At 39.2% G+C, this 25026-nt stretch overlaps 2 protein-coding genes across 6 annotated transcripts in view; one reads left to right on the plus strand and one right to left on the minus strand.

Moving 5' to 3' along the window:
* Nucleotides 1-2854, minus strand: part of mRpL17 (mitochondrial ribosomal protein L17) — a 5365-nt gene extending 2511 nt beyond the window's left edge. The window contains exons 1-4 of one of the 2 annotated variants that reach the window (XM_046629865.2): nucleotides 2734-2854; nucleotides 2399-2626; nucleotides 1322-1532; nucleotides 509-638 (exon numbers count right to left, since the gene is read on the minus strand). In XM_046629865.2, the coding sequence (XP_046485821.1) occupies nucleotides 509-638; nucleotides 1322-1532; nucleotides 2399-2596 (539 nt within the window). In that variant the 5' untranslated portion in view covers nucleotides 2597-2626; nucleotides 2734-2854. The remainder of the gene's footprint in view (nucleotides 1-508; nucleotides 639-1321; nucleotides 1533-2398; nucleotides 2627-2733) is intronic. The other variant, XM_069136553.1, reaches the window with a different exon arrangement.
* An 8827-nt stretch (nucleotides 2855-11681) lies between these two features.
* Nucleotides 11682-25015, plus strand: LOC124218809 (Ribosomal protein S6 kinase II). Of its 4 annotated transcripts, XM_046625639.2 has the most exons (13): nucleotides 11690-12148; nucleotides 12713-12904; nucleotides 14151-14232; nucleotides 16555-16715; nucleotides 17078-17184; nucleotides 17687-17864; nucleotides 18635-18800; nucleotides 19691-19846; nucleotides 19944-20245; nucleotides 23248-23496; nucleotides 24061-24299; nucleotides 24384-24645; nucleotides 24720-25015. In XM_046625639.2, the coding sequence occupies exons 1-13, from the start codon at nucleotides 12095-12097 to the stop codon at nucleotides 24867-24869; spliced, it is 2298 nt and encodes a 765-aa protein (XP_046481595.1). In that variant the 5' UTR covers nucleotides 11690-12094; the 3' UTR covers nucleotides 24870-25015. The 4 variants fall into 4 exon arrangements, with proteins under 4 accessions (XP_046481600.1, XP_046481595.1, XP_046481598.1 ...); XM_046625644.2 differs by lacking the exon at nucleotides 24720-25015 and having other exon boundaries at nucleotides 11682-12148; nucleotides 24061-24306; nucleotides 24384-24515; XM_046625642.2 differs by lacking the exons at nucleotides 14151-14232; nucleotides 16555-16715.
* Nucleotides 25016-25026: the final 11 nt, after the last annotated feature.

The following is a 25026-nucleotide window of genomic DNA, read 5'->3' on the forward strand; positions in this document are numbered from 1 at the left end:
TGGTAGATGTATCGAATTTGCAAGCTTCAATTGATAAAAAGTTCTGAGTTATGGCGAAAACTTTAGCGATAAAATAATCATGAGCATTGCGATCAATTACCCATTCAAAGCTGTGTTCAGTGTTCAACAAATTTTATTCAAATAGTCAGAATCTCAAATTACAGTTTCAACTCAGGGCCAAATCTCAGTGAAATATCTAGTCTTGGAGTCGATATGTGACGGCCAAAGGAAATCACGTATGCCTGTTAGCATAGACATTATATCTTTGGCAAGTATTTGAAACGTACCACATTAGGTTATGAACTCATAGAACAGATAAAAGCTGAATTTTAAATTGGCTAGTCTTGGAAATTTTGTGAACATGAGAATGGGATTAGAGTTGCTTTTGAAATTAAATGTGAAACACTGCACGAAAAATGTCAAGTTTTTGATTCGATTGTACAATTATTTTATTTATCATCAAAACACGAACAGGCAACTAATTTTATTTGAAAAGTAAAGTTCTCACTGTTTGAAATTGTCAACAATTTCGTCGTATTTCTTCAGCCGAAATTCCTTCCTTGCTTCATCTAGCAATACATTGTGTAGGAGATTACGCTTTTGAGAATATTCCTGATGCAAGCTTGGGTACACGTTTCCTGAAATGAAAGTCGTTACTACCACCACTGCAGTTTTGTTCTTTGTGTTTTCCCCTCTATCCACCGCCCCTCATAAACCAATGCATAAGCCTGACTTACTTAGATCAACCTGACACTGAATAGCGTGGCAAATAAATTATGAAGCGCATATATTTACTGACAGTGTCACCTGTTTAAATGGTACAATGAAAAGTCAGTAATACAAAAATGGAGAGGGAACGATACTGAATTAACAATGATAAAACACAAGGAAATAAAAGTTATATCCTAATACTTTTCCGTTAACTTGCATGTATTACTGTTATAGTTGTTGTTGCTGCTACTGTTATTATTATCATTATCATTATTATTATTGACAGTAGTAAGATTTGCTTATAGTGCCGTATCTTCTCGTTGTTACGCTGGTAAATTGATATTGCTGTTTTTAATCATCCTTATATTACATATAAATTAGGCACATTTTACCACATTTTGCCACATTCTCACAGCAATAATGAAAATCAATCAAAAATTAAAATGTTACTGAAGAATTATTTATGTGAGTGTGCCACTCTTTAAAACTGTTAGATGCGTGCGCTTTGCAATTTTATACATCTGCCAAAACTCGAAACGTTTTTAAAAATATCTGTTTTCTTATATTTTCACCTCATTTTCAATTTCTTAGCCTTATGTGGGTTCAATACCTTTTAACTCCAGTACAGACTTCTTATAATACATTCCAGGATATAAACGTGGCGCATTGTACATCTTCGTGTAGGAACTAGTGAAGTTTTCATATCGGGGTACCAGAACCTTGAATAATTTGTGGACATACTGCTTTTCCAAAATCCAGAAATCTGCCAGTTTCATTGTTTCATGGTGAGCCGGGCCATGTCTCAGGGCTTCCGATATGAGCTATATTAATAAATTTTGAGACATCGGTTAGTTGTGAGTTATTATTAAATCAATTTGATACACCAGTACACGTTGATTGTAAATCTAGGATCCGGCACATCATTGCATGTCCTATTAAAATTTGCTTATCCTAAACTTGACCCAATATAATATGCTAGCTCTGGTATGTCGGTGTTTTACCATACAAAGTTTAGTATGAATATTTTTTCATATGCTATGTTATGCAAGCTGCTCTGGGCTGAATTCTTCGAGGATTATTCGGAGCGCTTGAGAAACGCAAAATATTAACACGTACCTCTAAATTTGAGTACCATTGCCAATATATTTTATATGTAATATGTGTGAAGGAAAAGCAATACTTAATTGATTGGACTTCAAATATATTCTAGATATCAGAAGAATGTATTATCATACTGAATCGGAATTATGTAGGCAAGTTGAAAAAAAATCGTAATACGAATTTTGTAGAGTTGTAAATTATAGATCCAAGACACGTTCAGGATATTCTTAACGTCCAATAGTTCACCAGAGAAGTTTTTTTGGGAGAATACTGGGAGAAATATGGAAAGAATCACTTGGAATCATATGATAACTGTGGATTCTCACAAGAAAAATCAGTATCATTTATAGTAATATCTTTGGAGTTCTTCAAACATTGCTCCACAGTTCTCAGAGTTTTTACTCACACGGAAATTTTGTAATTCGACGATAGTTATCACTATCGGTAGTTGAAATTGAGTTATCGATAGTGAAGATTGCCGACGAGTGTGCGAATTTTCGACCGGATTACCGCAGGAGATTTATCAAACTATCATAAATAAATATTGTCTTAAAAAGTTACCGCAATTGGTTTTATGATTACGTACGCGCTCGGCGTATCCCCTTGCCTCTTCACCTCGATTGAAATTCAATTCTAGTCGTTCATATTTAATGAGGGCCGTCACGGTTTTTCTCAATTTTAACAATCGACCCTCTGGACCGGCTGGATTCTTGAGCCGCCGAGCTTTCGGTCGAACATATATATTGAGTTTAGATACCAGGTTAGATATATTTGCTTGATTCATTCTTGCAAAGTTCTAGAACTGTACGATTTCCTGTGAACAGAACTGCGTAGTGGTGAAATTGAATCAATTAATCCACAATTTTCATCATTATCTTTTAACTTGATCGAACTTTAAATATGTCGTTTGAGGTTACCCACTCTGTAACACGCACTGAAATATAATATAACCACAGAACTCTAATATATTATGACCCATGGAGCCTAGAGTTAAGGAGGCAAAACAGCATAGGAGAATCATGATAAATTTGAACCCTGAAATCGACGAAACAGATATATGTTGGTTGTAGTTCGAAATTCAGCCACGAGCACGCTTGTGTTCTCAGTGAAGCAAGTGTAACATCCGACCGGAACGTCCGTATGTTTTATCGACTATTGTTACCACATGTTACTTTTATGAAATAACCAAACTCGAAGTACGAGAATCTTGTAACCATAAGGAATTAACACAACTGTCTAACTATTTGGAATATCCCTAGATGGAAATAACTATGACATTCACTAACCAAAGCTTAAAAGCATGTTACGAGATCTTCGCACTACAAAGAGCTATAATATTATTATACGTTATTATATATCACTATCATATTAACACCATAATTAACTAACACGATTATACCCAATTATTATATAGCACTCGACAATGCCATTTGTGCAATCGGAGCTGAGAGCTATACTATAAGCAACTTACGCTATACCATATAGCCTGGAGTATAGAAGACTGTAAAACCATAGATAAATGTATTGTTACGTTCCGAGAGGAACGTTTCGAGTCGATTCTGATTCGCCGCGTGATTTAAATTGTTCTCCTGACTTACGTAGTTGGTATATGTAAATCTCGGGAATCTGCTGATCAGCTTCTCAGATCTTCTCGTTCAACTCGCCTACAATTCTGAGAGTTTGTTAGGTAAGGCTCGCGCCAACCATCACTATGCGTGATTGAAATAATTATTTATGACAACACTTGAGTTAATTACACATTTATTAACAATCTCCTTCTAGTTCACAATGGTAGGTTTACAATTGTGGTACAGATTGGTGTTAATCACTATCGCACCGACAAACTGTAATAAGTTTCGGCGGTTCTGAATGAATTATAATGTGATTTGATTCTAGGATTTCGGTAGAGTTCTGATCTGTTCTCTATGAGGTCTGAAGTTTTTCTCTCTATACTGCTTTCTGGAAAGGTTGGATTAGAGGGAAAGCAGGAGGAGTTCAAAAGGAGTCACGGTTTCTCGCGGGTCTCGGATGATTGGTTAAGGATGATGGAATAATTGGGGGTAAGGTTTCTGGTTCGTGCGTGAGATCTCGGTGGTGGATTAGCGTGAGGTGGTTGGTTTAGAGAAGCAAGCGGCGAAGCGCTGATTGGTCTTATTATCATTAAAATGAGGGCGCTATCCTGAATTCTGAGAATAAGGGTTTCTTTCTCTGTGAGCTATCCGTGATTTCTCTTCCCACGTTTCCGGTGTTTTAGTCTTTTTGGTTATCTTAACTGTTGCAGGTTTTTGAAGTTATACTTCTTTAGGCGCGTTATGAAAAACTGATGAAAGTGAAATTTCAAGATGCGCGCGCATCACTGTAACACAAAATTAACAGGATGAAGTTTCCCACTCAACCGAATTCGAGAGTGAAATTTCAAGATGCGCGCGCATCACTGTAACACAAAATTGACAGGATGAAGTTGCCCACTCAACCGAATTCATTAGGTCTCGAAAAAAAGCTAATGTTGGTACGCTTGTCGCCTCTGATCACTGTTTTCATATTTATTTATAATATTTATCCACATGGTTTTAGTTTTTACAGTCACAACACGTGTTTTATTTTCATACAAGTGCGAATTATATATGTGGCAATAAAATATATTCAGTAGTGATTTAAATTGAATATTTGGATTAATATTATTTACTATTTGTGAATATTAGTGAAAAAATTGTGCTAAAATACTTTTTCAAGTGCTCCAATATAATTGAGGTTAGTTATCCGTATGTATTATTTATTGATATAAATTAAAATATCATTATTTAATATAATTAATACTAAATATTATTAAATTATCAATGTTGAATATTTATTATTTAATGATGCCAAGCAAGTATAACTTCTCACGCGCGTACATAAGTACATTCAGGGTCCAAATTTATCATGATTCTTCTTAGCCATTCGGCCTCCTCAACTCTAGGCTCCATGATATAACCCTAGAAAATAATTGCCAACTGGAACCTGGAACTCGCTGGTGGAGAAAGATAGCTCAAAGGCATACGGAGCAGTGATACGGAGCTTTCCATCTACGAAATCAAGTCGTTACAGAGTAGGGAAGGTAACACACAGTAATTGTGGTAATCCTCGATGTGTTATGGGTTGCTAGTGGCGCTGATAGTCAACTGGCTCATATTTATCCATGGGTAGATGTAAAGACGTGTTTACACGGTGCTAGAAATCGGACCGATTTCTCGGACTGAGAAAAAGTAACCAGAACTCGTATCGTGTATACAGCAAACTCGGACGTAAATCGTGGATGGAAAATGCGGATGAAAAAATGGATCGTGTCCCATTATTCCGTACTAGTTGCTGCATTCACTCCTGTTCTAATTCAGGCAGCCAATTGCAGATGACTGCAGAGTTTGCATCAAGCATGTGTGAATTTCAAAGGTAAATATTAAATATAAAATAAAAATATATCAACTATTAAAGCAATAACGAGCACTTTTTTCAATTTTTTCTCTTATCCGTCATTTCACATGACACAGTATCTGGATCCACATGAAAATTCCAAAATAAATAGAATCATTAGAAATGCATTAATTAATATATAGGAATGGGAAATTACAATATTAAACAGAAAACATTCCAGTTACCTTTTCGAGCACAATAGAGGTTATGATTCAATCGCTTTATCTATTTAGGATTCTGCACTGTTGGTAGCATGTAAATGATTACCGTTCAACTTCACGTTTTTGACCGCAGTGCAGTCTGGATTCCTCCGAGCGCAAAATGATAGTGAAATTTAAGTTACTAAACCTGTATCCGAGGACTCGGACCGACTTCTAGCACCGTGTCAACACGTCTTAAGGACAGTCTCATGTGGGTTATCGACTGGAAAAGTGTCCACGACAAAGCATCAAATAGTGGTTCAACAAGTCACCAGAATGGCGTTGATAAGCAATAAAGGTTAAACCCTTAGATCATACTGAATACGGCCGTTATAGATGAAGCTGAGCGCATATAGTACTGCAGGTAGCCTCACGTGTACAGAATGGGAGTTTTCCAGCAACGACACAGAGCGACACTGTGTCGAACATGGTGCTTTCCAACAACGACACAGTCGGACACAGCCGCGGAGCATGATTGGACACTGTGTCGGATCCATTGCTGCCAATTTTTTAGTTAGAGATTTTATTTTCGACGCATGGTATTGTTTATATTTATTTATTAAATGCAATGATAATCTACACGCGTTTCACAAATGTATTTTTTTTCCTGGAGCGCTCAATGATCCTAGATTTTTCGTATAATGCATGAGCGGACTCTAGTGACTGAATTAAGAACCTCAAAGCGTTCCAACAAGCACCAAGGCACAGTGTTCGACCGTGTAACACAGTGTCACACTGTGTCTCCTTTGTAACATCCGACCGGAACGTCCGTATGTTTTATCGACTATTATTACTGCATGTTACTTTTATCAACTAACCAAACTCGAAGTACGAGAATCTTGTAACCATAAGAAATTAAAACAACTGTCTAACTATTTGGAATATCCCTAGATGGAAATAACTATGAAATTCACTAGCCAAGGCTTAAAAACCATGTTACGAGATCTTCATACTGCGGAGAACTATAATACTATTATGCGTTATTATATATCACTATCATATTAACACTATAATTAACTAACACAATTACACCCAATTATTATATAGCACTCGAAAATGCCATTTGTGCATTCAGAGCTGAGAGCTATACTATAAGCAACATACGCTTTACTATATAGCCTGGAGTATAGAAGACTGTAAAACCATAGATAAATGCATAACCAATATAATGTAAAGATAGCACTGCTGCAATAACCCATAAAACCAGAGACTGCAAAACCATCAAACCGTGAATGCTAATTACCCAGCATGAACTATACCTTCTTCCGCAACGCCGTATTGTAGGCAACACGCGCAACGTTTTGAAGGCAATGCAGATCTCCAATGTGGAGCCATACAGAGCCTTACCTAGAGAATACATTAGGAAACTTACCGACGAAACGAAAACGTTCTAGAAGCTTCCAAGCCGACTTATACCAATATAAGAATTAACAACTACAGAAGGGAATCATATACAAAAGCACACATGTAAACCTGCTCTAAAGCTATGAATCATCAAATTACTAAGTACTCTAAATCTGTTAAGATAGTTATAACACAAACAACTAAAGATATTCGCAGCAGCGTGATTCTAATAATGTTAAACAAATAACAAACTATGTTCATAAACAATTGCTATTGTACTCCAGGTTAACAACGACAGTAGTCGACTTTAATACATATGCAATTCTATATAGATACAACTATAAAACTAACAACGACAGTAGTCGACTATAATACATATACAATTCTATATAGATATAACTATAAAACTAACAAACGACAGGTAACCAAAATGAAATATGGGCTTTGTAACGAGCAAGATAGCAAAAACATTAAAAGGTAGACAGGTAGTTAAGTGGCTGAGGGGCGCCAGAAAGGGGGCTGGCGCCACAAAGGGGGCTGGCGCCACAAAGGGGGCTGGCGCCACAAAGGGGGCTGGCGACACAACGAAAAGCTCACGCAGTTCGGAGAACTACGGAACCAAGTCCACGCACCTACACCACCGCACCAAGCAGCGATATACCATACGTAAAAATCTACAATATAGTAATAGCTAAAGAACTAAGATCACAGGCGTGCATGCGGCGAAGATGTCGTGCCCTAATTAGAATTCCTAGAAAAGAGGGGAGGTGCGCAAAGGCGACCAAAAAATTAGAGAGGGGGATCGTTCTGCGCAACGATCGACCCCTATAAAAAGGGCGACCGATCACTCGATCGCCCTCTTGTGTTTCTACCTCCAGATTCGTCATCTAGTTCCGGTACAGTCTCGCGGTAAAATCCTTTAGCCTTTTGCATTTCAACTTTCATACAACGTTACTCTGCCCAAAAGTCCAGTGAGCTTAAAATCCATTTTGTCATACTAAGTTTAAGATCTTACACTGTGTAACTCTGCGTTTGTGACTTTTAAATATCAAAACTTATAAAATAAACCAAACTTAGTCAAAATATCCAAATATTAAAGTCAGTTATTCCGCTAAAACCTCTCACCAATCTACAAGTCATCGCATCCAGAATATTCTCAAAAAGGTAAGCCAAATTAAATCTTTTATCCAACAATTTCTCCCTCTTCGGTTCGTTCGACTAGAGCGACAGAATGACCGTTGTCCGGTGTATTTCAATACTTAATCGGTAATTGGTGACCCAAACTACTGATGTGAGTCTAGCTGTAGCTGCGTGTGAATGTTTCCGGTGTCCAACATCTGGAGATTTCCACTAGGTACCGTTCCGACGTCACACCTTGCTGGAAAGTTACCAATGTATAGTGGAGGAGTGAAATAGGGCAGTTGTTACATACATACTGTGACGTCGGAACGGTACCTAGTGGAAATCTCCAGATGTTAGACACCGGAAACATTCACACGCAGCTACAGCTAGACTCACATCAGTAGTTTGGGTCACCAATTACCGATTAAGTATTGAAATACACCGGACAACGGGCATTCTGTCGCTCTAATCGAACGAACCGAAGAAGGAGTAATTGTTGGATAAAAGATTCAATTTGGCTTACCTTTTTGAGAATATTCTGGATGCGATGACTTGCAGCGTAGATTGGTGAGAGGTTTTAGCGGAATAACTGACTCTAATATATTTGGATACTTTGATTAACTTTGGTTTATTTTATAAGTTCGATATTTAAAAGTCACAAAAACGGAGTTACACGGTGTAAGATCTTAAACTTAATATGACACAATGGAGCTGAAGCTCGCTGGACTTTTGGGCAGAGTAACGTTGTATGAAAGTTTAAATGCAAAAGGCTAAAGGATTTTACCGCGAGACTGTACCGGAACAAGATAACAAATCTGGAGGTAGAAACCAAGAGGACGATCGAGTGATCGGTCGCCGTTTTTATAGGGGTCGATCGTTGCGCAGAACGATCCCCCTCTTTAGATTTTTGGTCACTTTTGCGCACCTCCCTCCTTTTTCTAGGAACTAATTAGGGCACGACATCCTCGCGCATGCACGCCTGTTATCTTAGTCCATTAGCTATTACTATATTGTAGGTTTTTACGTATGGTATAACGCTGCTTGGTGCGGTGGTGTAGGTGCGTGGACTTTGTTCCGTAGTTTTCCAACCTGCGTGAGCTTCTTTGTTGAGGCGCCAGCCCCCCTTTGGCCCCCCTCAGCCACTTAACTTCTTCCTGTTTACTTCTTAATGTTTTTACTATCTTGCTCGTTACAAAGTCCATATGTCATATTGGTTACCCGTCGTTTGTTAGTTTTATAGCTGTATCTATATAGAATTACATATGTATTATAATCGATTACTGTCGTTATTAACCTGGAGTACAATAGCGATTGTTTATGAAACATAGTTTGCTATTTGCTTAACATTATTAGAATCGCGCTGCTGCGAATATCCTTAGCTGTTTGTGTTATAACTATCTTAACAGATTTAGAGTATTTAGTAACTTGATAATTCATAGCTTTAGAGCAGGTTTACATGTGTGCCTTTTGTATATAATTCTCTTCTGTAATTGTTAATTCTTATATTGATATAAATCGGCTTGGAAGCTTCTAGAACGTTTTCTTTATACTTGTTGGTTGCCTGTCATTGGGCGCTGCCACGTATGCAACTTTGGGTTTAGTGCGAGTTGATTTACCCTTGATCGTTCCGTCGGTAAGTTTCCTAATGTATTCTCTAGGTGAAGCTCTGTATGGCTCCACATTGGAGATATGCATTGCCTTCAAAACGTTGCGCGTGTTGCCTACAATACGGCGTTACGGAAGAAGGTATAGTTCATGCTGGGTAATTAGCATTCACGGTTTTGAAGGTTTTGCAGTCTCTGGTTTTATGGGTTATTGCAGCAGTGCTATCTTTACATTATATTGGTTATGCATTTATCTATGGTTTTACAGTCTTCTATACTCCAGGCTATATAGTAAAGCGTATGTTGCTTATAGTATAGCTCTCAGCTCCGATTGCACAAATGGCATTGTCGAGTGCTATATAATAATTGGGTATAATCGTGTTAGTTAATTATGGTGTTAATATGATAGTGATATATAATAACGTATAATAATATTATAGCTCTCTGTAGTACGAAGATCTCGTAACATGGTTTTTAAGCCTTGGCTAGTGAATTTCATAGTTATTTCCATCTAGGGATATTCCAAATAGTTAGACAGTTGTTTTAATTTCTTATGGTTACAAGATTCTCGTACTTCGAGTTTGGTTGGTTGATAAAAGTAACATGCAGTAATAATAGTCGATAAAACATACGGACGTTCCGGTTGGATGTTACAATGGGTATGTTCCGATATACACTGCGAGCACTGTTCAGTGCTCTTACTGGGGAGAAATTCGTTCCGTTATAGACGGACAGTATACAGTCGCAGTATCCTAGGGAAATATATGATGTCATAAATCGTCGCCATTTTTCTACTGTGAACACTGGTGCTTTCGAGGTAAGGTGCTCTCAGTGCTTTGATCACGTGATCAACAGCGTTCAGAAATTTAACAGCTTCCACCATTGATAATTATTATTATTGAATATTGTCATTTAAAAATATCGGCCGTTAAAAACAAAAATGGATAATTTGAATAAATTGTGTTTATTGCAATGTGAAACAAATATTATGTATGAAATGAAAGTAACGCCAAAAAATGTCGATCACAGTATACTGTACTGCGTTCCGTTTTAAGCAGTAACCAGTATAGCTAACTATACAGGAACGGCTTCGCAGTATACTAAATTGACGACACACCTTACAGTGCTCGCAGTGTATATCGGAACATACCCAATACCATGCACAACCTGTCTCTCTCCCTCTACAACCTGGTTGGCCGTTACATTTCCTCTCAGCCAATCAAATGCAGAGCGACAGAGACAGAGTATATAGGGTAACTCGGGGCTATATATCTTGCTCTCTCATCACTACAGCCACAGTTTTCGCGAGGTTGACGGTGGTATGGACAGCTGCCACCAATAGGCATAAGCGTTGCAAAGGTCGAAGATCGAAGGTTGAAGGTCGAAGAACAAAGGGTGAAGGGTTAGATGGGGGGACGGTGGGCGGTGGATGGAGTGGCTGGGGCGGGGAAGGGAATCTGTGAAGGTATGAGGGCATATATATGTGGGTTTAAGGTTAAATCTGTCAAGGTATAAGGGTATATACGTGGGTTCGAGGTTAAATCTGTCAATATCTGAGGGCATACGCTGGATTCCTGACACGGCGGCGGCGGCGGCGAGATATTTTTATAATAGGCATTTCTGGTGAGCACTGGTATAACAACCAAAGTGTGCCAAAAGGTACCTAACGTGTTTTCGCGACTCTGGTGTTTTCCGGTAGAGGCAGAGCAAGCGGTTTTGGTATAAAACCAGAATAAACCCTACTCTGTAGCGTGGTCGAAACTAGTTGAACTCGAAGCAGGGCAGTCTCCGAGCTGAAATTTAAATACAAGCGAACATACGATCGGGAATTAGATGTGGAATATGTTGAGTCTATCGACGAATATGGGGAAGAAATTGTTAAATACTGATGAAACTTTGGAATTCATTTCTGCACTTGAGTCTTCTTCTCAATATTTCGCGCCATTAATCACGAACATAACGAACCAGAGCTTTTTAGTGTGACGTCATTATACTTGACCAGTGTTAAGCTCCACCCATACCAGAAGCAACGACCGTTTATACCACTGTATTCGCCAAAAAATGCCTAATATAGAGTGATATCGAAGAACGGGGCACTCCTATCTCTTTGCTATAGAATGCGGCGTAACCGTATTAATGGCGCTGCCGGTGTGGAGCCCGGTGTGCAACGAAGAGCTGCAATCTCGGCGGCCGGTGTGTGCAGTGTGTGCAACAAAGTGGAATATATAAAAATCTTCCCTTCACATGCGCCATCTGCTACATTTTCAGGTCACGGCTTTAGAGACGGAGTACCCACGCCTGTGTAGAAGACCGTAGTCGATCGCCAAGTGCACACTTGAGCAGCAGCTGATCTGCCCCGCTGAATTACCACACAGTGTGAATTACCCAACACTTCTCTGAATTGTTCATAGCGTTCAACAGTGTTCAATGTGCTGTCTGGCAGGGCGCTAGCCATTTAATAGCCTTGCTCGTATTTGTACACGTTACAAGATGATGCGTATTGGTAACAGAAGATCAGGATCTCGACAACGGTCTCTGCGTCAGTGATTCAATCTGAATATAATGCCGCTCGCTACGGTGACAGTGCCCTGGAGCGAACTCCAGGCACCCGAGAAGGTGAATTATAATGTCACATAAGATAACATACGTGTGGTGAATCGTTGTCTTATAATTTAAACAAATACTCAAATAATCATCTCGGCAGTGCACACTTGCACGAAAAAATATTGAAACCATCCCATTTGCCAAGTACACACACACATACATACCCGTGTTGTTATTCAAATGCACATTGCTCCTACATTAACATACACTCCTTATTTCATGAATTGAAAGAATAAATGAGGACCCGGAAAGTTTCGCGTTTCAGTAGAACCTGGTCACCGAACAGCGCCTAGCTTCACCTGAATCTTTTACTTACTTCAACAATGGATGAATCATAATCATTACTTTGGGTAATATTACGTGAAAAAATGAGTACCCTGTGTCTTTCCTGTCAAATCTTTTTTAATTTTTCATCCTATGGAGTTCCCACGTAAAATTTACTAATATACCTTATTATGACAGTAGGGGTCCTGGACATCGTGATAAATCACTGGTTACTCGCTTCTGACCCATCATCGTCAGTATACACAACCTGTGTTGCTTCTAATTGAAAGAAGATTCAAATTCTAATTACAGCAACAATCCGAGATTTTGCCGGCTATTGAGGAAACCATGAGCTTGCAGGGTGACGCACACGAATCGCGTTGTAATAGTTATGCCGAAACCCATGAGATTGAACTCAGAGAGGTGTCGCGGGATGGATATGACAAGGCGTATCCTGCTCAATTTGAACTTCTCAAGGTTCTGGGTCAAGGATCTTTCGGCAAGGTACGATAAGCCAGATATGCTCTTTGTTGTGCTACTCTGACATCGCAATCTCGTACCTATACTCATTAAGGTGGGGTACCAATACTGAAGTGATAAGAAATCGGTCAAATTCGGCCGTGATCCTCTAGAGTTTGACATAGTTTGTCTGTATGGTTAGCGAGAAAATATACATTTTTTTTACGCATGTGCTCGTATGCAACAAGTGACGAAATATTACACTTAAAAATGAGAATAACTAGTTGAGAGGGTGAAAGTTCAACATAATACAGTTGGCAGGGAATGCCGATTGTGCCCGAAACCAGTCTTCGCTATTACCCGCAGTCACGATGACACCCAACCTCCTTAATGAGTACAAGGTGTTTCATGTCAAATTATCAACGGCGTCTGTCATTAGAATCGCGGCCATTTTTTTAATATTATAGTGTACATCTGAACCAATATGTATGAATTTCCCGAGATTTTTATCTCCATCTTTTTTTGGGGTATAGTTTATCAAAAATTTGTTGAGGCGGACCCCCTCGATATTCATGAATAAAGTTTTCAAACAATTGAGTAAGTTGCCTGCAACACCTCTAAACACCTTATACTTTGTAAATGCAACCAAGGTCCAAACGTTATTGCTCAATTGCCTGGATATAAACTTGATTAATATTTCGTTACAATTGAATGACATAGTAAAAAGTAGATTCGTCAGTAATTAATCAATACAATTGATCGCTATTTGAATATAGTGTTCACCATGGATTTTTCCAACACACGAATTCCACTTAATTTATTGTTAATAATTTTGATTGATTTGGGGAAGCCTAATTGGAAGAATAGATGCACTTTGTATCGAAGTGAAACAAAATTAAGGAGGCCGGGTGTGATGGTTTCAAAAAAGTCGAACACGTTGCAATCAGATTTAGATAGATATCTCAAAAATTCATAAATGTTGTTCTAGATGGATACTAAGATATGGAAAAAATTGCCCAGCTTTAAAATGATTGGGTTCAGAACCAATTTGATTCGGCACTGAGTGTCCTGCGGTTAGCACATACAATGTATTCATGTACTGTACAGATCTTTTCCGCTGTCCGTGCAGGCGTGTAAGAATATAGTTTCACGCAGACCGGATGTGGCTTAATACCACAGTTATGGTACGCGTTTCTGTAATCTATTTGTGATAACCATTTTCTTGTAAAGCATTCACTCGCGATTAGTTTCCACACGCCCACCATAATTCTTGTATATTTCTCATGTTTAGGTGTTTTTGGTACGAAAAGTTGTTGGCAAGGATGGTGGAAGTCTCTATGCCATGAAAGTTTTGAAAAAAGCCACTCTGAAAGGTATCGAAATGCTTTGCTAATCTCAAACTAAATTAATGTCAGTCCTCACCTGATGTCTCGTCTGTACAGTAATCAAAAACAATTTCCACAGATGAGGGTAAAATGTGCTGATCTATCGCGTCCAAGTTCAACCTTCAGCTTATACGTACTCTCATCGTAATCATACAATCGTATAGAGTTATTTTTCTCCAGTTTGGAATGTGCTTAAACATAGTTAAACCCAGCGAGAATGTTTTCGGTCGCTGTACATACTCGTAACATACGTATTACATATGTATTAAATTGTGCCAAAAGAAAAAATCGATATCTTGTTTCCAACCCCAACACCCTAAAACCATAGTTTGGGGGAAAAAAATTATCCTCATTGAATCCGAGCTCTGCACGTTGAAAAGAACAAGTGCCACATTGCGATAACATATTCCCTAATTTGGTTAACACAGAAACAGCTGACTTTTTAATCAAATTTGAATAACTTTGATTTCAAACAATGAATTGAACTTCAGACCTATTAGTAGGCCAGGTATACTATACATAGGAATTATAGTATACTTCTTAATAGCAAAGTATCATTGATTGCTCGGGTAAAAAGTCAGCAAACGTAATATGGTATACTCGGCCTACTCACAAATTTGGAACGCAATTAATTGCTTCAAAAAAAAAGCGAGTCCAATCCGATTACAACAAGTGATTTGTTCTTCTGTTAATCAAATAAAAAAGTATTAAATCATGATGGGCCCCTCTTGATTTCAACCTATTCAATAAGAATCCTTTTTTTCGGGTGAGACTATTGTTTCAGGGGGTAGCACGTCAAAAAAACACTCATTTTTTAGGCACAGTCTAGTATACTAAAATAGTCTAATTGTAAGCTCGTCATGCACTGTCTCGTTTATTCTGGTCGTTACGTCCATCTATTTGATTTACATCCAAAAGTTCCTTGTATAATACTACCAGTTACGGAACACATAGATTTTTTTAAACAACTATCGCCGTAGCATTTTATAGTGCATTTTTGTTTCTACTTTGCCAAAATGTATAAGAATCGGATGTATGTACATAGTACTATGTTAGAGGTTTCTTACATAAACGCTGGTGCAACTCTCTTGTATTATTCCACGAATCAAACAGCCATGTAATATGTAGGGGAGGAGCGGGCAAAGTGGGTCGTACCCTAAGAAGTTAACGCTTCAGTTCGAGGTTTGAATCAATGGATATCAAAATTTTTACTGAAAAACGATACCCTGACTGATACCGAGTATGGAACGCCCTTGCCTGAAAAATCCGGGATTATTGGGCAAAATAGACACTGTAAGAATTTTGGAAATATTTCAAAACTGAAAGATGTACTAAATTTATTTACGTATTTACTTTAGAATACTTTGAACATGAGAGGAGCTACATATACGAGGCTTGTAGAGAAAAGATCTAATTATTGATTCGAGATACCATTTAGATCTGAATATCATAACTTCAAGGTTGCCGAGTGTTGTTATCCTTAACTTAGATGTTCGTAAAAAACGTTTCTCAATATTGAAAAACTATGAAAAATTATCTAGGGTGCCCACTTTGCCCACCTCTCCCTTACATGTCAGCTGTAATTGTATATTTCACAGATCTTTTATATGACAAATGTAAAAAAATGACATAATAATTGAATATATATAACACATGTTGAATAATGCGTTTGATATCAGACTATCGGGATCCAGATTAATTAATATATCGAGAATGGAACCTGATATACAAAATGCAAGCGCTATTGACAATGAGTTGATGCAAATTTAGAATGTTATTCGTTCGGTTTTTACTACACCAGTCGTTGGTTGCAAGTTTTAGCATGCTCATGTCCGTTATTCATGACATACACCAAGTTGAATCATACCTCTTATATACAGGCTCTTCTGGAAGACTGTAAAAAAAATTACATTTAATACATGCAAAGCATAAACCATGAAACTTCCGCTTGATTGGAAAGTTTTGTAAATTCTGAACAGTACAATCTGGTACGATCTGTAAAAAATTTGTAGATTATTTTTCACTCACGATGTATGCAGATGAAATCGCGAGGCGAGTTGTACTGTTGGGCGTACACAACAGGACCGTACCTAGCTTAGCGCAAAAAATTGCGGTAGATTCTTCGTCAGGATGACGAGCAGCTATTGGCATGATACTTCAGCATTTAATTCGAAACACCAGTACTTGCGACAGTAACGGTCTAACCTGTGTTCAGGTAGAGCACAAAAAAAAAAAACCATGACAAACCATGCTATTTGAAACATACTATTATGTACCATATAATATTCTGGAGTCTTGGCTACATTTCAGTTCGTGATCGGGTAAGGACCAAAATGGAACGAAACATTCTTGTAGACGTCGAACATCCTTTCATAGTGAGGTTACATTATGCCTTCCAAACCGAAGGGAAACTCTATCTTATTCTGGATTTTCTGCGCGGCGGTGATCTATTCACCAGATTGTCTAAAGAGGTACGATTACACAGACGAAATATGGAATTACGATCTATACCTTGCGTGAAATATAAATTGTACACAGCGTCAACAAATAGAGTTTCTTGGTCTTCGTAGGATGAGCGGAACATGGCGGACATAAAGTCACACCGTTTTGTCAATCGACACTGAAACGGTTTTACAATCTATATTCTGAGAGATCTGTCGAGTGAATGTTTATTTTTCAATTGGCCGATATGAAGCTTGTAGACCAATCGAAATCTAAACTGTCATCAAACACGGCTTAAAACACTAAGAATGTGCTATCTTCGCTATAATAATCCTGCAAATTCTGGCACAAATATCCTTACAGAATACCATAATTCCAATCCTGATTCCAGGTGATGTTCACAGAAGAAGATGTGAAGTTCTATTTAGCCGAACTTGCCCTTGCGCTAGGCCATATTCACAGTCTCGGCATTATCTACAGGGATCTTAAGCCAGAAAAGTTAGTACATTATCTGCATACTACACTGGATTATGTTGAGCAAAGGCCTGATACGGAACTCTATAGAGGGGGTTGCATAGTCATCGTTAGTCTCGATCGCTTGCATAACTCACCACGACAGCGGTTGTGAATCTGCCGCTCTACCGGTACTCCAGCACAGCCGTGACACTTGGCACCCCGTTTTGATCTGAAGTCGGAGCACTTTATTTTTTTTATACAACAGCACCCTGTTGTCTTCACATGAAATAACTCCGGATATTTGCAAATTGTTAATGATTTGAAATAATCCATACTCATTAACCTATGGTGCACAGCGTACCGGCAAAAATCGTTAACATCACATTAGTGACTTTCTCTATAGTACGTAAATTCTTCATTCTGTGTATTGTATGCGTGTTTTTGATTGAGTTCCTTGATCAATACGGGTACCCAATGCTTTGCTCTATTTATTAAACATGGCAGTATTGACAAAAGTCTAATACATCATGTTCAAATTATGAAGCATATTACTGGACGCCGATGGACACATCTCCTTGACGGATTTTGGATTGAGCAAGCAGCCCCTCGATGACACCAAGACTTATTCCTTTTGCGGGACGGTCGAGTACATGGCCCCGGAAGTTGTAAATCGTAAGGGGCATTCGTTTGCTGCGGACTGGTGGAGTTTTGGCGTTTTAATGGTAGGTTTCTACCAACATAATCCTACATCAGTTAGACCTTGGTGGATCCTGGCAAACGACGGGCTGCTCATATAAAGCCAATCGCACATAATACAGTTCTTTAATAATTCTTATAACGCTCGATGCACCGTTCGCATGACGAACTCTATGAACAGAAAATATTCGCTCGTCGTCAAGGTTAACCAAAGGTTGAACACACGCCAGACTAAGTATTGCTGCAAACAGAGTCATCGTGCCAGAGTAGGATAGTAGAGACAATTGTAATAAGAGAACAAAATTTTCATTTTCATTGTGAGTTTTATCAATAAATTCTTCCCTAGCAGAAAAAAATTGTCCGACCGTGACAAAAATTTTCAATCATTAAAATCTGTACTTCCATACCGTAAATAATTTTTTCGTCCGTAGTAATGAACAAAATCAAGACATTCAAAATTGAATTGCATCAGTGAATCCGGGATAGAATCTCGTTATGCTTTCCCAGGCAGACACCCAACTATTTGGTTTTTATAGGCCGGATTAGATATGGCTGTTATACACATAGACGTCTCTTTGCCACTTTAACGTCAGGGACTCTGTATATTATACTAGGAATCACAGAGTAAGGACAGCCATTACTTTCCAATGCTATATTGTGTTAGAGTAATGTATCCGAGCGAACCAACTCGATTCTATTGTAGACGATTCTATCCTACAAACATTGCAGTAAAACTACAATGTCGCTACCTACGTACCATAAAATCAAGCACATCTGTATACCATAATTTTTGCAGTTCGAGATGCTTACCGGTGCCCTTCCTTTTCAAGGAGCCAACCGTAAGGAAACAATGACACAAATATTGAAAGCAAAATTGGGAATGCCACATTACATATCAACGGAAGCCCAAGCTCTGCTTCGTGTTTTATTTAAAAGAAACCCTGCGAACAGGCTTGGATCCGGTAAGTTGATTCGGCATCTTTCAAGGTGCATTCCAAAAGCATACCTCAGTTGATTCACTGACGTGTCCTGTTCTATGTCTTCCCTTGGACTGAAACAACATTAATCGCAGCACATTGATCCCCACAAAACTGTAATACACAGCTTTGTGATATTTTTACCTTACGAAATACTAAAACCTTCATTGGGTCTTGCATTTCATAACCACGCAACTCATTGTTTTCAGTCATCCAAACGAACACCATGTCTGTGTAAATCTTGACTTACTGGTAAAGTCAAGTGGAATTTCATACTCTTGTTGCCCTCTGTGAGTGGGGAAATACCAAACGTCTGTTGAATGCCATTCGGAAGACTGAGGCTGTTGACGGGGTAACAATGATGGCGGTGCTTGCACATACGCATATATTCACTTACAAGTGATCTTTGCCCCTTAAATTTTGGATGATTTATTGTATGGATCGACGGTACCTTGAATACAATTGTTACGGTTGAAATAGGCGTAGTTAGCTAAACATGTGCCTGAAGTTGAAATAAAATGTCAATATAATTGCCTCAGAACAACTAGCGCACGGATGCACACACTGATACAACGAACGTAGGCTTGAAACTAGTGGAATCACGTTCTGTGGGTATACTGATTTTGGGCACTACAGGCGTTGAGCAATAATACACCCACAGCCATACCAAATTCAGAATAGTTGGATTGCAAGCCTTAGTTGTATATCGGTCTGTATTCTGAAAATTTAGGGAGCAAAAAATACTCTTTAGGTGTGTACATGTGTATGTGCGAATATTATCCCCACTGCGAGGACCCCTTCAACAGCCTTAACTGTGACATCTAGTTCGATCTGCCGAGTAAGTATCTTTATACGAACCACGTGTAATGTTCAAGGTGGCGTCGAGGAGATCAAGAGTCACATGTTCTTTGCATCGATAGATTGGGGGGCGTTGTTCGAAAAGAAAGTGAAACCACCTTTCAAGCCTGCTGTCAGTAGAGAAGACGAGGCATTTTATTTCGATAGTGAATTTACATGCAAAACCCCAAAAGGTGAGCGCTGAACGATAATTGCATATGAGCGTGCCGTGCGATGCGTACATACTCTACAGTGCAACATTGATACAACTCGTTTTTTCATTTTATCTAGATTCACCAGGAGTTCCGCCCAGCGCTAATGCTCATGAGCTGTTTCGAGGGTTTAGCTTTGTCGCTCCATGCTTACTAGACGAACGTACAAAAACGTCGCCGACGACCCCGACAGTGTCAATGTCTCCACCGCCATTGACAGTGGTCGGTACCAGTGAATCGCAATGCAACGCTTTACCTGGCCACATAAATCGAGCTGCCATCACCGACGAATACGATTTGAAAGAAGCTATCGGTAGGGGTAGCTACAGTATTGTTTATCGCGCCGTGCACAGGGGTACGCGAGTCGAGTATGCTGTAAAGGTGAGCCATTATGAGTTGCGCAGGGATCGAACGGTTACGGTATTTACTTTCGCCGCGAGAAATCCAACCCGCAGCTTTTTGAGGAGGATAGCTTGGAAATCAACGGCCAGATTTCAGATAAAAGGCAATAGGATGGTTCGAGATACCTTGCGTCGAATGTGTCGGTTGCGGTACGTTCGTGTGATTTGTCATTTGAATTTGTATCACAAGTTTCTGAAAGTACATTTCACACATTGTCCTTTGCAATACCTAACCGTCTTTAGCCCCGTTTCCATTTGTTGGCAGATCAATACAGGAATTCATAAAACAGGTAATTCTAATCGATTGATCTCGATGGAAAGAGCGAGCCACATCCGGTATTGTTATGATCATTATTTGTCAAAGAGTATCTGGAATTTTGTTACCTTCTTGTATTGCCAGCAATCATATATCGCATCCAGTATCCAGCTCTTGATGGTCCTTGCGAACGTCCCGATAGCTTATGTGATAAATTGTGATTTGCCAATTAAACATCTATCTTATTACAATTTTCTTAAAAGTTTTCAGTTCGCCGCACTATTTGAACTTTTCCCGGTAACAAAATTTTTCACGACAACTTTGGACAATAATGCAATTTTGTTTCCTACAAAATTTAATTCACAATCGTAGTATCAATATTGGAGGCAAAATTCTCTCAACATTTGTTGATATTTTTTACCATCATTGAGAAACTCTGTAGATTGGAAAATGATATTTCAAGTCAGTTTTACTAGTGTGTTGCCAAATCGGAGTGGTGGATAGATGTTAAGGTAAGGTGTGTAATCTTCGTACAGCGCTGCAACATTTCTAGAATCTCTAGAATAAATCAGGCTTGGTATTATGTTGAACCCAAGAACAGCGTTGTTATACACACGAGACAAGACTATACATGTATGAAGAACAGGTTTCCATCTCTGGTGGACAATGACTTTCTCACTGTAAGAATTGCCTGTTATGAAAGGCAAGTATTCGTAGTACATTTCTTTAAAATGCTTCGATCTCATCAGCGTAGCCTTTGTAATGAGATGGGTTTTATCAACGATACATGTAGGCCTTTGGAAGTATCAGAGTCATCGAAATCTGCAGATGACGTGTCGGCAAGACCAAATTCTGTCAGTGTCAGTGATTTGGCTGCGATGTGGTTTGTACTGGGAATCTTCCATGAAGGCTATATCCATGCTTTGCCGGCAGATAGGCCACCGAATTTACATCTTAGGACTTTACCGCGATTTTTCTTAAACATACCCTCATCTAACTGAGTAGCCGACACAGACCTCGTGAACAGATGTTAGCGAACCCGGCTCTCGCATATTGCGTTCCACAAAATGTGCCCCAAAACTATGTGATTATGGAAACCCGCTAAAAATCGTGACAGTGATGCTAGATTGAATCAAACTAATTTCAACATGATACGGTGACAGTAAGTTGGACTGCAAACGTCTTGATTGAGGTGGAAAAATAGATCAGTGACCCGATAGTTTGTGGAATTGAAATTATTTTTGCAACCCAAGAGCGCAACATACACGAATGAGGTCAAAAACTGTCCCCAGATACTTACCTGTAGAATTCCCTTATCAAGTTAAAAAATGTACCTTTTCTTTTTCTCTGTCCTTTTGAGCTGCCAGATCGCAGTACAATACATTGAAGTAATTAAAAGATGCACCAACCGATTTTTAACACGATGGAGTTATAATCGATGTGCGAGTACTTGGGTAGAAGTTGAACATGACCAAGCTGGATGGACTTCGACTTGGATTAGCGATTAAGTGCGGCATCTTCATAGCCTTGCGAATCCCACAAGTAAGTCTTTGGGGGCAGTTTTTGACCTCGTTCATGCCACCTGAAGCTCGTCATATTTATAAAAGGGCAATTTAACGTGCCACGTAAATCATAGACGAATCTTCTAGATGTATGTCGTGTTAAATGCGTCTGACGCAAGGTTCATAGAGTGTTTCACTGCGTTGCATTTACAAATTTCAAATTTTTTTTTTTGTGGTGATATCTCTTTCGAAAGCTGACGGGCTAAGGTTTTCGCGGCGATGGTAGATACTTTCGCCGTGTTGTCATGTTTATCTACCAACTCACTCAATAATTTTGGCAATCTCAACTCCCACCTTACTTGTATAGTTCGGTTGGAATGTACGCATTCGCAACTTCGTTCAGCGAAGAACAGAGGGTCGGGAATTTTTTCAGAGGTTCACCAGATTCACAGGAACATATCCTGAAGTTTGCCAGAAAACGTTAGTTGGGATTTTTGCATCAAAAAGTTTTGCAAAATCGTAATAGCTGTAATTTGAGGTATTATTTTTCTGTTTGTTTCAGAGAAAAATGCAGGGGTCTGTAGAATTTGTCTGTCGTATTACCCTCTGTAACATTAGTCAGCGTACATAAGTCACGTATCGTAAACACGCTAGCTTACTTATCGCTGCCAGACTATCTGACGTAGCTGGATCAACTCTGGACCAAAAATCTGAGGCAGTTTCGCAACATGGCTTTAAAAATTCATCGAATTAATAGTGATAAACAAAATGATCGTTACCCGAGTTTACCATTAATTTATAAACAAACACGCAATGATACATAATTCGTGCATGCGACTGAGTTATGGATCATAGAGGGCAACGTGACGGACAAATTTTGTAGAAACCTGCATTTTTCTTTAAAACCAACATAACATCAAAAAACAACGTTAAATTCCATCATTTACAATTTTCCAAAACATTTGGCGTAAAAATCCGGACCCTTAGTGCTCTGGTAAACTTCAGGATATGTTCATGGGCATTTAAGAAACCTCTGAAAAAATTACAGGCCCTGTGTTCTTTATCCAACAAAATCATTCACGTGCCAAGTTCACTAACATTCGTCTGAATTCAGACGTCTCTATCATCTTCACTTTCCATCTACTGTGCTTTGTTTGCATTATAAATCTTAATTTCTGTTTTTGCGCACGCGTGCTTGTTTGCCGCCTGTTGCGATAACGGTAGGTGATTGACAAGTCGAAGCGGGATCCCTCCGAAGAGGTCGAGATACTACTACGGTACGGAAGGCATCCTCACATTGTGTCTTTGCGATCGGTACACGAAGACGAGGGACGCGTATATCTTGTACTTGAGTTACTGCGGGGAGGCGAGTTACTCGATCGCATCCTCGAACGGCGTAACCTCACCGAACGGGAAGCTGCCGAAGTAACGCATACAATTGCCGATGTGGTACACTATCTTCACGAGAATGGGGTACGTCCAAATTATTGGCCTACGCTCTTACGAAAAAGAAACGACAGATATCGACGAATCGACTGTGGCTCTAGAATTGATAAGATCGATCCTCTTGCGTTCATATATAACAAATAATATCGATATTACAAAGAGGAGATAATGTCGTGAATAAGCATTCTCGGCTGAGGAATCTCAGTTTAAAGTAGAGCATAGAAATACGGAATCTTACCTGAATCGTGCAGGGTTCCATACGCTTGTGTACACGTCGCTAGTGTTTTTCCCACATGAATCGGTTTGTAAAATACCTCAAATGCAAAGTTAACAAATAATGACTGTTACTAACCGAAAATCAACATGCCGAACATTATTGATCTCGATGTAACCAGCAGAGTCAACTTGTTTTTATCCAAATGGATCTTTGTCAGACCGTGTTACAACTTTATTTCTATCCATGGCTCACGAGAAACCTGTAGAAAATAGGTAAACGCATTGACGGCCAATACCATACATATTCATAAACGGTTAGCGTGCAGCTCTCACATAAACGATAGCCGGGTCTAATATGATTCACTTTAATCATAGGTGGTCCATCGGGATTTGAAACCGTCAAACATACTGTACGCGAAGGAAGGCAGTGATCCGACATCTCTTTGTATATGCGACCTGGGTTTTGCTAAGCAATTACGTGCAGAAAATGGTCTATTAATGACGCCTTGCTACACTGCGAATTTCGTTGCCCCTGAAGTGCTGAAGCGGCAGGGCTATGACGCCGCTTGCGACATATGGTCACTCGGCGTCCTTCTTTACATCATGCTGTCTGGGTAAGTGGTAATAACAGTATGTTCCGATACTCTTGTACCGAATTTTTTGTTCAATTAAACAAAGTCATTACTTTGCTGTACCAGGTGTACTCCATTTGCGAATTGTTCCGGGGATAGTGCCACGGAAATACTTGATCGGATAGGGCCAGGGCTGGTGGATGTTGAAACAGGAGCATGGACTGTGGTTTCAAGCGAGGCGAAAGAACTGGTCCGAAGAATGTTACACTTGGATCCAGCCAAGCGGCCTACCGCATCGGGAATCTTGCAGTATCCCTGGATAGCAAATCGACACAGGCTTCCTCACAAGGTCCTACCTCCGGTAACTAGGGACCTTCGTACATTGAAGGTTGGTATTCCCCTGCAAATGTGTTGGCACGCGTATCTTGTCAGACGTAATTAACGAAACTGTTGGTGTTTTAGAGCGCTGTCGCAGCAACCTACAAAGCTATATCCAGTAGTCCCCGATCACCGCACATCGGCCCCATTGTACTATCCGAACTTGCACGCCGTCGAACCCAGACTAAACCGATGATGCACGTCGGTATTTCCAATACTAACATGCATAAATGATATTGAACAAGTATCGAATATAATACATATATTTTTAGCAGAGGTAATTCAGTAATTTGAGATAAAACCACGTTCATGAAATGTAAACTCTGCAAAATATCGACGAAATAAATTCTTACTATCTAAAATGAAACAATTGAAAACTAGCAGAAGCTTC

Source organism: Neodiprion pinetum, chromosome 5, assembly GCF_021155775.2.
Source record: "Neodiprion pinetum isolate iyNeoPine1 chromosome 5, iyNeoPine1.2, whole genome shotgun sequence".
In the NCBI taxonomy this organism is placed as follows: Eukaryota; Metazoa; Arthropoda; class Insecta; order Hymenoptera; family Diprionidae; genus Neodiprion; species Neodiprion pinetum.